This window comes from Malaclemys terrapin, chromosome 8 (assembly GCF_027887155.1).
Source record: "Malaclemys terrapin pileata isolate rMalTer1 chromosome 8, rMalTer1.hap1, whole genome shotgun sequence".
NCBI classification, from domain to species: Eukaryota; Metazoa; Chordata; order Testudines; family Emydidae; genus Malaclemys; species Malaclemys terrapin.
Window position 1 is genome coordinate 6582205 of NC_071512.1, and position 14667 is coordinate 6596871.

At 55.2% G+C, this 14667-nt stretch overlaps 1 protein-coding gene across 2 annotated transcripts in view; it reads right to left on the minus strand.

The window, feature by feature from the left end:
- Positions 1-716: 716 nt before the first annotated feature.
- TCOF1 (treacle ribosome biogenesis factor 1) overlaps positions 717-14667 on the minus strand; it is a 33913-nt gene continuing 19962 nt past the window's right edge. The window contains exons 10-18 of one of the 2 annotated variants that reach the window (XM_054038276.1): positions 12855-13003; positions 11153-11365; positions 10069-10348; positions 9658-9740; positions 8444-8663; positions 5490-6050; positions 3450-3556; positions 2610-2649; positions 717-770 (exon numbers count right to left, since the gene is read on the minus strand). In XM_054038276.1, the coding sequence (XP_053894251.1) occupies positions 2614-2649; positions 3450-3556; positions 5490-6050; positions 8444-8663; positions 9658-9740; positions 10069-10348; positions 11153-11365; positions 12855-13003 (1649 nt within the window). In that variant the 3' untranslated portion in view covers positions 717-770; positions 2610-2613. Of the gene's footprint in view, positions 771-2609; positions 2650-3449; positions 3557-5489; positions 6051-8443; positions 8664-9657; positions 9744-10068; positions 10349-11152; positions 11366-12854; positions 13004-14667 lie in introns of both variants that reach the window. The other variant, XM_054038275.1, reaches the window with a different exon arrangement.

Genomic DNA, 14667 nt, shown 5'->3' on the forward strand with positions numbered 1-14667 from the left:
CTTTTTATTGCCCCCCCTTAGAGTCCAGACTGCTGGGGCCTCACCTGCTTTCAACTTTCAGTAAAGCAATCCTCAACTCCTCTTTGACAAGCAGCCGTATCCACCCATACGTTAGGAAGGGCTTAAACACCCTTGTTCCCTTTAAAAGTGTTGCCCTTCCTGGAGCCCAGTCAGGGACACTCTTCCAATCAAAATCAATTTTATTTCTGTGCTCCATCAAAAACCAAAACCCAAGAACGCAGCCTAGGCCAAGAGGGCCTTGTGCTTGAATACAGCCTCTGACAGGACCTAGGAGGGAATACCAAGAGAACCTGGTTTTAAAGTTATATTATAAAGTGAACCCAAAAGCTGTTAAGTAGGTAGCAAAAAGACAGACACCGCGATCACAGAAAGATTGGAAGTTTCTCTTAAAAAATATAGCTCTGGAGAGAGATTGCTGCATATCACTTCTAAGAGGGGAAATGTGGCACTTATTCCCTCTGCCCAAGGGGCTGCTCCGATTGCCTCCTTTCGTTTGGTTACAGTGCAACGGCTGGGGGGTTCCGGGGGAACAATATACACTTAAGTCCATTCCCAGCCAGGCAGTGGATGAGGCAGCAAAGTACAACGCTTGGCTCTAAAAGTCACAGTTAAAAGAAGAAGTTATAAATTAAGATTTAGAAGTTAAGTATTTTCTTTTTCTTTAAAAAAAATAATAGAAGAGAGTTTTAATCCGCTTTTCTTCCACCCCTTCGTCATTCGTTCGTCGGCGGCCGTCCGAGGGAGGTGCTCTAGAGGGGAAGAAAAGATTTTATTATTTCTTCTCTAAGTCCATCCCCCAGAGATGGAAAGGCCTAGTACCAGGCCACAAAGTGACCAGCGAACTCCCCTAAGCAAGTACCCCCCCTTCATAGAGGGGTAGTGCGATCTGCTCTTACATCTCCCCCAGCCTCAACTTCTTTTTAAAAGGCTTATTAATTCTACAAACAGCCAGGACAAAGGAGCTTCCCTCGGGCTTGTATCCAAAAGCTAAAAAGGTCCTTGGCTTGGAATTTTGGATGCTGGATTCTTGCTCCTAGGGCTTGGTGCCCTTGTGCTAGAGAAATGGAGCTCCAAATGCATTTTGGTCCCCAACGTGGCAGGAGGAAGTTTGAGTGTGAGCCTTGCACCTCCATCCCCCCAGCACTGGCATTTGTGTGCCACCCTGGGAACCAGCCCGTCAGTTGAGCAGGAAGTAAAGATCCCAGAGAAAAGTCAATAACTAAGAGAGATGGACAAATTCCCCCATGACCAGGAGCACCTTTACTTCTATTGTCTAAGTTCAAACTTCCCTCATGCTCTGAGGGGAGCTGGGGACAGAGTCCTACGCTGTCTGAATAGGGCAAGTAACGCCAGCGACACAGAAGCCTTTGACCACAGATAAAGGGGGCCAGCGGCACTTGCAGCTGGTGCAGCGAGGAAGCTGGAAAGCTGACTACAGCACTGCCAGTGCTCGGGTGAGATGCAATGCTGGCTGGCACTGGAGCCAGCCCAGTGCTGATGAGAGAAGCGCCAGCGTGCTAAATCTGAGCCCTTGGATTGGCTGGCTGTTCCATTTGCCTGCCTCCTGGGGCGGAATAACCAAATCAGAGCTGTTCAATCTGGAGCCATTCTCATGGGGAGGGAGGAGCTAAAGAGCCCAGCAGCTCAGGGTGACTCCGCCCCCTACTCTCCTGGGAGCAATGGGGACAGGCAGGCACCTGTGCTTCTCCCCTACTCTAGCACCTGGCCGGGGGAGAGGGGGGGAAGAGAGGGGAGGAGAGAAAGAAAAGAGATAAACAATCAGAGCAGACCCAGAAAACATGCAATGTATTGTCTTAAAAATAAATAAATAAATAAATAAATAAATAAAACCACCCCCACCCCGTGATTTTTGACCTCTTGAGGCTGGCAATGCTGTGACCAGAGAGGTGCAGCTCCTGCAGGGCCTATCTCTGGTGACAATTAGGAACTGTCTGGAAGGTTCTGGGGCCAGCTGTTAAGCTCAGGGGCTGGTGCACAGCCAGCCAGCTGGGGAAGACTTGCTTATACTTCCTGGCACTACGGCTGCCCTTAGGGACCAAAACCACCAGGGCTGGGGGAATTCCGGATCCTGTGCTGGGAGCAGAGGCCCAGATGCGAGTCCTGCACAGACAGACCTTCAGAGAACTGACGGGCATCACTAGCTGTCCTGTCACCATTGCTTAACGCTGTGGATCCAGTTGTTCTCAGAGCCATGCCCTGTGGTGACCCATTCCTGGTGAACCCCGTGAAAACCGAACGTGTACATCAGGAGAAAAAGGTCCCATCTCGCCCTCTTCCCACTGAAAGCTTGGGCAGGACTTCAAGGGGGAAAGACTGAGCCTTGCATGGTGCTTTTTCCACACAACTTCTTCCTATGCACAGGCATGGGTCCATTCTCCCTGACAGACGGGTGCGCGCACACACCCACCCACCCACTCCGGCACGGAGGTTGCTTGTTAAAGGCTATGTTTTAAAACAGGCAGAGTCAGGTGCCACAGAACCGCTCCTCGTCACCAAAGAATACAGAAATGGGCTCAGGGTTTGGAGTTCAAAGAGCTAATGACACATTGTCCCCATGGCCCACGTACCTTCTCACAAGGATCCCTCGAGCTCAGCAACTTTCTTCTTCTAGGAAATAAATAAATAAATCAATCTGTAAAACCCCCATATGAACTGGGCCCAGCAGAGCCAATTCTGTAGCCCGTGACAGTTGTTGGAGGCTTCCTTGCTAACTCCATAGAAATTAACATTGCCTCCCCCCAAACAGTTTCATTGGGTGGCTTAGATCAGCTTTCCAGTTGTCCAGCAGCTCTATTCCCATGGCTACTCCTCTCTCCTGCCTCCCCCACCCCCCCAACACACACTTTTTAGCCGAGTGATTCATTTCTCTCCACAAAGCGATTGCAGAGCCTGCTGGGAAGCGCAGCCAGGGACTCCCCACTGCACTGCCCCAGCGTGGTCTATTTGCCCCCTGGAGCAAAGCTCTCTCTATCCGCAGGAGCAGGGCGGCATGGAGCGCTCCCTCCACGCACAGCGGGGCACTCAGGCAGGAGTGAGTGGGTCGGTCGCTAATGCGCTGTCACCACTAAGCATTAGCACAGCAAGGGAAAATCCCATTCCCTCCAGCAGGGCCGGCCCCTGCCCCTCTCAGCACCCACCCGCCCCCACGCAGGTCAGAGGGGGCGTCTGAAACGAAGACTAGGTCAGTCCATCCCTCTCCAACACCACTGACGCCGCCACGCCTTGAAGGGGCCAGCTGTAGGGTACAGCCCTGTCCAACCGGGTGCTGCCGATGAGATGCTGGAGAAGGGAGCCCCAGATGCTGATCGTTTTGTGCTCTGGGTACCTGCCCACTAGGGACAAGACAGAAGCCAGCCCTCTCCCACCCAGCTCTGGGGGGATGGAAGCGCACATACACACCCACCCACCTTTTTTTTCTTTTTTTTGTGGGTGGAAGCAGACCCGTCCGTGCTTGGCTCCACTCCAGATGCAGCCTTCTTGCTTTTCTTCTTCTTGTCTTTCACAGTCTTCTTCTCTGGGAGAGACAAAAGGACCCGGGTGCATGTGAAAGGGGACAGGGTCAGAGCTGCCCTGGGGATCAGATACTGCTGAGAGGCTGGGGGGGAGGAGGGGTGTCTCTGCCTCACCCAGTGAGCCTTTGGCTGTGCCCATGCTAGCAGCTGCCCCAGCCTTGCTCTGCATTGCTCCATCAGGATAGCAGTGAACGCACAGCCCTGTCCTGCCGCTCAGGGCCCACCAGCGCCCAAGGGACATGTCGAGAGGGAAGCTGCCGTGCCTTTGAGAGCACACCCCGTTCTATCCCACGCTGCACTGGGCACATGCAGATGATGCAGGCATCATGGGGCAGCAGCAGCTTGGGTCTGGGCTAACATTTCAGCCCGCTCACATGGACTGGGCACAACTATGTGGTGACATGGTCCAGGGCACATTTCCACCGCAGCTGATACTGCAAAGCGAATTGGGGGTTCTCCGAGATGGGGCCTGTGTGGGGGTGGGGGGGCAGGCTGGGAGGTCACTGGCACCGAATATACATACAATTAAGAAACAGAAGAGCAACCTGTTCTAAGAAGTCTTAATTTTTGCAGGGCTGGAGCGTCCCTTCCCAGCCCACAAATGCCCACCTGGGACAGCCTGTCCATCTACCCCACGCTGCGCTGCCGGGCCCCTCTCCCAGATGTGGAGTTGGATTTTTGCATGATAGAAACCCCAGCAGATACTGTTCGATCCTCCTCTCCCTTTTCTGCCCTTTATTCTGGCCCCTCCCTCCGGGAGCCGGCACCGCTAGTCCGCAGTCCTGCGCTCCGCCAGCCGCCGTGGGAATCTGCAAGGCACTGGCGCGGAAGGCAAAGCCAGAGCAGGGGCTACCCGCGGGGCAGGAACTGCTCTTTTAATTGGAAGTGACAAACAGCAGCCTGGCTCCAGTCTCTCTCTCTCGCCCCCCGGGCAGCGTTAACGGCACTGAATCATCCTCCGCGATCGCTGTGGCTCACTGCCACGCTGGAACGTACAGTAACAATACGCAGCCAGGCAGGGGCCGCTGTGCAGAGCGGGAGTGGCAGTGACAGCTCGATGCAGAGCCTTTCCAACAGAGGGAAAAGGGTTTGTCACGGGGCTGCCGTTTCCGAGCAGCGCCGAGAACACCCAGCTCATCAGTGCTTCTGCCATTGCCCAGAGTGTTTTAAACTCAGGGAGCTGGCACTGATCACAACCCCAACCTCCATCCTGCCTGGCTGGGAACTTCACCCTCCCTGTTTCTTCGAACGTGCCCATGTGGCCTCTGTCAGGCACCAGCTGGGAGCTGGCACTGCCAGCCAGCTTGGCTTCAGCCCTTTAGGGCTGGGCAGGCACTCAAAACACTGCAGGGTTTCACCGGTGTCCCCTGGAACAGCTCTGTAAAGCTTGTAACTGGCGGCAGCTTGCCCCGTCCTTGTCTCATGGCATGCGCGAGGCCTGCCGACGGGTCCTGCCGTTATGCAGAGTAGGGAAGGGAGGGGGCCCAGAGCGAGGGGCGGGGCATAAGGGCATTTCTGGAGAAGGGGCGGAAGCAGACAAACTCCTCCCTCCAAGCATCGCTGCGACGGACTAGCAACGGCGGCAGCACAGCTCTGCGGACAGACACGTGCCCGACCCGTAAGCCAGGCAGATGTGCAGGCCACAGTCGGGAGCAGAGCTCCTCACTGCCCCCAGCCACCTTTTAACAGCAGAGTCGTTCTCTGACCCGGGTTAACATTCATTCAGGCGCTTGCTTAACTAGTTCAGCTCAACCCTGGACTGGATTTGGGGGGCAGCATCTGAGCCCCAAGCGAACCCTTAGGAACCAGACCCTGGGGTGCCATTTAGGGGATCCGGCAGCAGAGACCAGCGTTGGGGTGAGCACCAGGCACTAGCCTGTCTAGAGAGGAGCGGTGACAGTCGAACTGGGCGAGGGACAGCACCAGGGCCCTTACTTTTACTGGCTTTCTTCTTCTTCTCCTTGCTGCCCGCTGGTTTCTCCCCTTTGCTTTTCTTCTTTTTGGGAGTCTCGAGGCTGCTTTTCAGCTTCTTCGGCTTGGGCTCCGTGGGGCCGGCCTCCCCTGCCGCCAGCTTCCTTTTCACAGAGGATTTCTGCTTCTTGTTCTCTTTGTCCCCACACTTTGGTGCTTTCGCTGCTTTCAGAGCCTTGGCTGATGCCGCGGGAGTTTTCTTCGCCTTCTTCTGCTTCTTCTTCCCTCCCCCCAGCTCCCCTGGCGCTTGCCCGCCCGGAGCCTTGGCAGCAGTGGTAACCCCGTCTTCGCTGTCGCTCGCCAAGCTCTCACTCTCTGACTGAGCGATGGACAGCAGAGCATACGGCGACGGCGTCTCCGGAGCACCCTGAGGACCACCAGCATTCTGAGACACCGCCAGGGCTTTCTTTGCCCGCGAGGCTTTGTGACCGGCACCTCCTTCTCCCGCTTTCCCTGCCGCAGTCTCTTTGCTAGAGGCCACTTTTGAGATGACCGCTTCTGCCCCAGAAGAGGACAACTTGCTCTCTGTAGACACAATTGAAATAAGAGGATTTAGGGAAGAGATTTGGTTATGACCCAACCAGCTCCAGGGAGGCTGGTGTTTAAGAGACGCCTCCAGTCCCCGCCCCCAGACAGTGTAATGTGTAGGTACTCGTGTCGTATAGTCACTAATCTCCCCAGAAACATAATGGTGTATTGTTACAGAGCTCTAGGGGGGGGGGGGGTGAGGGGGGGACTGCATTAACTCAGAGTACAAAAGCCAGGCTTGGGCTACAAACTAAAGAGAGTCCAAAGGGCTCATAAGAACGTAAGAATGGCCGAACTGGGTCAGACCAGATGCTTCAGAGGAAATGAACAGAACAGGGCATTCTGGTCTCCAACGTGTGCCCTAAAAACCCCCCCAAACCAAAACCAAACAATTTGGGAATTTTAAGTCTCTACCGGCCCAGACTAAGAGCACTGGCTGGATCTGCAGGTGTACAGACACAGCTGTACGTGGGCAGCTTGCACTACAATTGTATCAAGACAATGCCATTATGTCCCTCCATTTTGAGAGTAGATTCTAGATCACAGTGGTCCCTTGCAGTCATCTGACCTCCTGAACATCACAGGCCACAACACAGCTGTGTAGGGAGGATATGGACGAAACCCAACAGATCTTTCAGTCTTGGGTTTCTACTGTTCACTTACAACCACTGAATGGCGGTGGGGAGAAAGGTTTTTAACCATACAAAAATGATTAGGGGCATGGAACGGATGCCCTATGAGGAGAGATTAAGAAGACTGGGACTTTTCAGCTTGGAAAAGAGACGACTAAGGGGGAATATGGTTGAGGTCTATAAAATCATGACTGGTCTGGAGAAAGTAGATAAGGAAATGTTATTTACTCCTTCTCATAACACAAGAACTAGAGGTCACCAAATGAAATTAATAGGCAGCAGGTTTAAAAGAAAGAAAAGGAAGTATTTTTTTCACACAATGCACAGTCAGTCTGTGGAACTCTTTGCCAGAGGATGTTGAAGGCCAAGACTATAATCGGGTTAAAAAAAAAAAAAAAAAAAACAACCAACACTAGATAAGTTCACAAAGGATAGGTCCATCAATGGCTATTAGCCAGGATGGGCAGGGATGGTGTCCCTAGCCTCTGTTTGCCAGAAGCTGGGAATGGGTGACAGGGGATGCATCACTTGGAATGAACAGAACAGGTCATCATCCTCTGGGGCACCAGGCATTGGCCACTGTCGGAAGACAGGATACTGGGCTAGATGGACCTTTGGTCTGACCCAGTCTGGCCGTTCTTATGTTCATACATTCTGTTTCAATCATCCATCCAAATAGCTCTGTTCCCTTGTGTTTCCCTTTGGCTTGCCCTTCCCCAAATAAACATTTCTGAATGACACGTAACAGGGACAGCTCCATGGAATATGTAGCAGGCAGGTATTTTGTTGGTAGCATTTGATAAAGTGATTCTTAAATCGGCATTTATCAAGCGTTGACACATTTTCCAATCAAAAATGGTTCCCAGGAGAAGTGCAGCATATATTTGAAGAGAGAAACACCTCCCAAGTTATCAGGTTAGAGAGTGCTCATTGCTAGCTGGTCTTTGACTTCAGAAATAAGTTTGGCAACTATCACTAGAAATGTTAGTTAAATTTCGGGATTCAGAATAGCCATGCACATGGGAACACCTTGTAAGCTGTATAACTGAGCAGTTGTATGCTTCTCAAACATCCAACCACCCCATCCCGAAAGGATGCAGAAGCCTAGAATAGCTTGCAATGTTTCTGGAGATGTCCAGCAGGGGGCAGCAGCAGACTGTCACAGTAAAGGACAATGTGGGCTTGTGATTCACACTCTTCACCTGGATTCGGATTTCAGAGATGGAGAAGACCTATTAGGTCATCTACTCCAGCCCGTGCCAATGCAGATTTGTCCCCCCAGCAGGGCAGGCGCAACCCATTAGGTGACGTAGGCGGTCACCTAGGGCGCTACAATTTGGGGGGCAGCAACCGCGGCGGTATTTCAGCGGCGGAACCTTTCGCCGCCTCTGTGGGGGGCGGCATTTCGGAGCGGGACCTTCCGCCGCCTCGGGCAGCAGAAAAGCTGGCGGCGCTCCTGCCCCCCAGCATATATTCTCCAAGCTCATCTAAAAGTCCCAGCTGATGGAGTTTCCACCACTTCCCTTGGGAGATTACTCCATGGTCTAAGGGGTCCGGAGCCCTGATACAGTGCATGTTTAGGAACCAGCTCTAAAGCTGCTCAGGTTTGTGAGCTAGATCACAGCCTAGGACAGGGGTCTTAAACACATGGCCTGCGGGGTTATTTCCTGCGGCTGCCAAGCTCCCCTCCCCCGCCGGCCCCGCCCTCATGTGGCCCTCTTAGTGATTTGAGTTTGAGATCCCTGGCCTAGGACTAACCTGCCTTCTGTTTGGCTGACGTCTTCTCAGCATCCGTATCGGAGTCACTGCTGTCACTCTCCGAGACGTCGGGCAGGGCTGCTTTCCTGGGTTTGGCGAGGGCGCTGGCAGCAGCTGCTGCTTTTCTACGCCCTGGTTTGGGGGAGGTCAGGGGAGCAGGTTTTTGTGCTTGGGGTGTTGCTGGAGCTTTAGGAAGACCTAGATAACCTGTTAGAAGGGACTGAAGAGCACACACACACGCTGAGTGAGACACGCAGTCGCCGGGGCTGAACCCTCTTGCCTCCACCCGGGACATTTTAACTGCCACCCCCAGCTGCCCCTTGAGCGGCCCTCCAGGGTGGCAGGCTCCCCTCAGGCGCCCTTCGTGATTTGGGGCCACTTGGAAGTGGAGAGACAGCAGCAAAGTGCACCTACCAACACAAGACACAGGGAGACCAGGGGTTTGTAGGGAGCCCACAGAACCTTTGGCTCTACCCCTCTGCTCCATTATTAGCCCCTCTGCTGTACCACACACCGGGCCATGGAGGTGGGTACAGGAGCGTGCTAGGGGGTACCCCGGTGGTGGGGCGTGGCACAGCTGGGGCAGCACACGGAACGGAACCCAAACAGGGAGGTTATGTATATGACCGCTTGACGAGTTTATGACATATGTCGTAATCCACTGCATATTTGCTCCTTTGTTCTCTCCCTGTTAAGCCAGCCTAGGGGAGGTTATGGACTATCAATGCATTCCTACGCTTGCATGCAAAGCTGATGTATTACAGATGTAGTGCGCTCCCTAGATATTACTAATAAAGGGGGTTTACTGGCTTAGACATGGGTTTAGTTACAAATAAAAGTTGCTGCTAGGAGCCTGGCTAGTTTCCCAGGTTTGGCTAGTTCAGTGCTGCAGGGCACCAGGTTCCCCGTACGGGCCTTTTGATTCGACGGCCACGTCAGTACAGCACCAGGCCAGGGCAGAGCAGCAGCGGTGCTGCGATTTGTCCGTCGACTTGCAGGAGCATTCCAAACACCCGAGTTCAAAGCCTTCTCCCCTCTCTGCCCCGGGGCCGGGAGACATCTGAAGCCCAGCACCCTGAGCGGGTGCAAGTCTAGGACTCCAGGGCAGCAGCCGCCGTTTCCCCCAGTGCTGAATCTGGCCCGGCGTCTGCTCCATCTCACAGAGCAGAGGAGAAAGGTGACAGCCCTGGCCCACAGGGTACGGGACCCCTCACCTGCGAAGGCTGCTGTTCTTCCTCGCTGGACTCCGAGGAGGTGCTGTCGGCCTCCTTCGTCGCTCCCTGCTTCTGGGGCGCCCCTGCTGGAGAAGCAAAGTGCCCAGTGAAGGCCTCCTGCCGGTACAGCACAGTGTGCACCTGACCGGGGAGCGCCCCAGCTCTCTCTCTGGGCACCCCTCCCCGATATAGGCTGTTGTGGGGCTCCCCAGAGACGCGCGCTCCAGAGCGGCCGCTCCTCCACAAGGAGCCTGCTGTGGCTTCTTGTCACTCTCAGCCTCGTGTGTTAGCGAGACCCATCCCGCCAGCTAAGCCGGGGCCAGTGCACAGCGAACACTTGTTCTCCGCGCTGCTCGCCGGGCCAACAGCCCCCAACCACTACTGGAAGTCCCCCAGAGCCGCGTCTCTTACCAGGCCTCAGAGGTTGCTTGGCCGTGTCCTCCTCCTCGCTGTCGGAGGAACTGCTGCTGTCCGGGCTCTCCTGCCCTTTGCCGGGTGCCGGGGGCACAGCCTGGCTCTGGGTGGCTCTGCCTGCAGCGCGAAGTCCTGCTTTTCCCGCGGCTGCGACGGGACCTTTGCCCTTGGCAGAAGGGGTCAGTAACGCAGGGGCATTTGCTTGTGCGCTCTCCCCTGCGGGGGCAGCGGCTTTACCTGAGGCAGCCCCATGCTTCAAGCAGGAAGGAGGAAGAGGCTGAGGGGAGGGAGAAGGAAACAAGGAACATTTTAGACAAACAGGGGGTGGGGGATTCAGACCTTCCCTGAGCTTTCCAGAGCAGCCAGCATACCCCGAAGGCAGGGAGCTTCATGGTGAGGGTTTAGATGATCTGGGGGGGTGGGGGAGTCTCTTTCCCATGGGGCACGTCATTTCACCTCCGTGACTCAGTTTCCCCATGGGCACACTGAGGGAAATGCCACCTGCCTCACCGGCGGGGCTGAGGAAGCTCCGATACCTGAGGCAGTCTGTAAAAGGAGTTAGGATCCTCAAATCGAAGGTGCGACCAAACTGCAGAGTCTCGTCAGTATCAGAGGGAGGAGAAGGCCCTTGGGAACACAGCTCGTGCCCGCTACTCCTCAGTCTGCGGCAGGGGCCGCAGCAGCTCAATTCACAGACAGACGGAGAGGGATAGAGCTGGTCTGGTCCCTCCAGATCTTTAGTGGAAAGAGGTGCAGGGGAAGCTACGAGACAGCACTGACGCGAGCCCAGAGCCATTATCTGGGAGGCAGCCAGCAAGACAGGCCTGCGGGGAACGGCTGGCAGCTGACAAGGAAGTTTTCAGCCTGGCGCTCTTACCACGAAGGAGCCCATCTGAGGGGGAGCCCTGCAGCCTCCTCAGGCAAGGCGACAGGGATTTTCTTTTTCCCCCCTGCATCATGGTAACTGTGCTTAACGTGGCTGTTAAAATCGCGCCGCAAACCTCCGAGGACACTCCGCCAGCCCAGGCCTACAGGCTCCAGCGCCGCATGTCGCCCTGCACACTCAGCACTTCTCCCTTACCTGTCTTGCAGGCTTCTCTTCCTCCTCGCTCTCCGAGGAACCTGAGCTCGAGCTCTCGGACGCTGGGCCAACTGCGGCAGCAGCTGCTTTCGCCGGGCTGCTGGCCACCCTGTTGGCCCCTTTCCCAGTGGGCAGCGTGGGCCTGGCCGTGCCGGCCGTTGTGCCCAGAGGCTTTGCGGCTGGGGCAGGTTTAGGTTTCACCTGGGCCGGTTGCTAGGCCAGACAAGAAAGGAGGAAAGTCAAGACGGAGTAGCGACTTTTACAGAAATACAGCAACAGAGGCGAGGAGCCTGGAAGTCCAGGGAACTAGACTCCATTTTGCAGGAGGACAATGCATAGCCAAGTAAACCTCTCTGCTCAGATCCCAGGCTGATGGGGACATACCGAGATAGAGAACAGGACACGTGCTCTCCCACTCTTTTCCTACACCCCACGTGATTTATGATGATGGTTAAGAAGAAGCCATAGCATTTCATCACAGCCCAGGCCTATCACCTCCCCAAATGGGAGGGCAGTGGCCAACGGGGGATGACGGGACAGCCTTGGAAGGAGCACCTTGCTCCGGGGAGTAGACCATTGGCAGAAGCAAGTGAATACAAAGAGGAGGGCAGGTGAAGCGATCAGTCTCCTGGTATCAGTTACAAGCCAGTCTACATGTGTGGCCTCCCCCACTCGGCAGACACCCAAGCTTCAACGTGCCGGGCTCTGTGGGATCTCTCACGTTTCTCAAATACGACATCTGGTGCGAGATGCCATCCAGGGGGCTGTGGATCCAAGGTGCCTTTAAACATTTTCAGCTGTGATTTGAGAGCTCAAAATCACAGTGACTACTTTTACATACCTCTAAAATATCAACCCTCTTAATAAACGAGCCCTCGTGCCAGCCTGCCAGCTGGGGAGCACACAGCTTTCTAGTCATCCACAGCACAGGGGCAATCCTTTTCTATCCCCGACTCCCAACAACAGTGCCATCGAGGCAGGTGCTTCGTATGGCACGGACACTTCTGGGAACGGGACAGAGCACCCAGCCCCTCTCACAGAGGCCAGCCAGCAGGTAGCAATGATTTCAAGCACTTGGGAGCTGAGCTGGAGCGGAAAGGCTGTGGGGCACATCTGGAGGCGTTGCCTGGAGCGGAGGACCATGCAGTGGCCCACTGGAAGTTAGAAAAGTCACTGGGGCTGCTCTTATTTATGGCAGCTTCTCCAGTGTCATATGGGCCACCCTGCAGCACTGAACAGCTGGAGTACAAAGCGTTCTGGTCAGTACATCCCTGCCAGGCCCGAGGGGAAGGGGAGAGAAGAGACAGGGGGTTATGCTGGTGCTACAGGGCTTGGGAACCTCTCCTGGGCTGGGGGAATTCTCCACTGTCGGGGGGAGAGGGGGGAAATCCAGCTGATTTATTCTGCAGGAGCTGCACAAAGAGGCCCAGACGTGGGCAGGAATCAGCCTGTATGATTATCACTGTCACAAGGCAGCCTGTCCCTCCACTGCTTCTAACCGCCGAACCCTAGCCAGCTCCCACTGGTTGGAAAGGTCCCTGTGCCAACTGGCTGGGATCGCTCCCCAGAGCCTGGCTTTCCTGAAGAGCAAGCGCTCCAGACAGAGATTCGCTAGTCACCATTCCTCCAGCTCTCAAAGAGGCCAGCTCAGCAAAGCTTCCTCCCCATCGCCCGACCGCCGCGCGGTCTGTGTGCTAGTTACCTGCGGGGGTACCTGATCCTCCTCCGAGTCCGACTCCTCGCTGGACTCCTCGCTGCTATCTGCTGCCCCGGGTGCTTTTGGAAGAGATGCTGGAAGGGCCTGGGCCTTCTTGACGCTAGTCAGCTGTGCTGCAGCAGGGGTCTTCATTGCTGGAAGAGGTCGGAGAGAAACCGAGGGTAAGACAGACGCTGTTTATAGGAAGACAATGGCTGGAGAGCTGAGGGAGGCTGCTGATGCTTCAGCGTTCCGGTTTTAGACTGGGAGAAAAAACCCTGCTGAAAGGGGAGAGCTGCTAGAAGACAATGATCTTCTAACACCTCCTTCTCCACAAGATTTCTCTTGCTACCCCCAGGCCCCGGCTTTCGCTTCAGTACGACTGAAGGGGCCCAACAGGACGTGGTGCGAGGGGTGGCAGAGGGATGGACTAGTCGGGAACATGCCAGAATAACGGAGCTCTGGAGCTGGAGAACCCTTCCCTCCCGCCTTTGTGCAAACAGACGGCCACCACCAGAAGCCGGCAGGGATCAGTAGTGGAAAATGTTAGCAACTGACAGCTGAGCAAATGCCCTGTGCAAAGCCTGCCGGAGGCTTCTGTTCATTTCCTAGGGGGCTGCGGTCTTCCACATCGCACAAACCCTCCCACCCCTGCAGCTGGGGAGCACGTCACCCCTTCCATCAGCCAGTCGCACTCTGGCTACTAATAAAGCTGACTGGCTGGGTTTCTGCCCGTTTCCTGGCAGCAGTGACACCAACAAGCAATAGAGGCCAGCCGGCCTATTGCCTGGTGCTTCCGCTAGCCCCAGAACACAAACCAATGGGGTGTCGAAGGGCAGATCTGTGCATGCTCAGCCTATTCCTCCGCACAATGGGCGGACTCCACTTCTCTCAGCACTCGACCCCACGTTTACAGCTAACAAAAGCTCTCCCCACCTCCCGCATGCACAGGCTGAGTTCTGTTTTACCAGCTCCCTGCAACAAAGGATTTGACATTAGCTCAAGCTCTCCCTGCAGGAAGGTCTTGCAATAACCATCTACAGGTGCAAGACTCCTTTGTAATGAAGTCATTCCCTCCGGCATCCTCCTGCATCCAGGCATCAACTGCGGAGATGCCAGGAATAACTTCTGGTTGCTCACGCCACAAAACCCAGCCAGAGACACGAACCAGCCTGGAGCATGCGTTATCTGCTAAGGCAATGCCTCTGCCCTGCAAACAGGGACATCGCTGTGCAAAGACCACAGTCACAAGGTGAGAGTAAAAGCATTGAAGGGTCATGTCCATGGAAGGGAGGAGGCAGGTCAACTGAAAACAGCCAGAGCCAACCTGGACAGTCATCAATCCCCTCCATTTGCTGGGTTCCCATGGGTTGTCCGTGTGCTGCCCCAGCACGCCACTGACCACACCCCAAGTTTCCTTTGCAGGTCTAATGACAGGGGCCCTGCATCTTCTCGGGGCGCTCAGACCTTGTGCTCTCTGGGCCCTGTACCTGCAGAGACCCCTGAATACTCTGGAGACGGGGGCAGCAGCAGGGAAGCAGGAGCAGATACATATTCCACATGGGAGGCTCCACTGCATCTTCGGTGATCTCTCTCTATCCCCACTTCAGACACAACCATCTCCTCGTGGGACTCCAGTTGTAGCCACCCCCGGCCCACTCCAGGACAGCTGCCAGGACTCCCTTCCTACCCCTTCATCAACCAGAGAGGTCACTGAGTGGTGCCAGACTTCCTCGCCCACTCCAGGGAGAAGCGTGGGGATGGCAAAACTCTCCCAGGCCACACAGGAGGGGAGAAGAGGGCTTCAATCATTACTAGT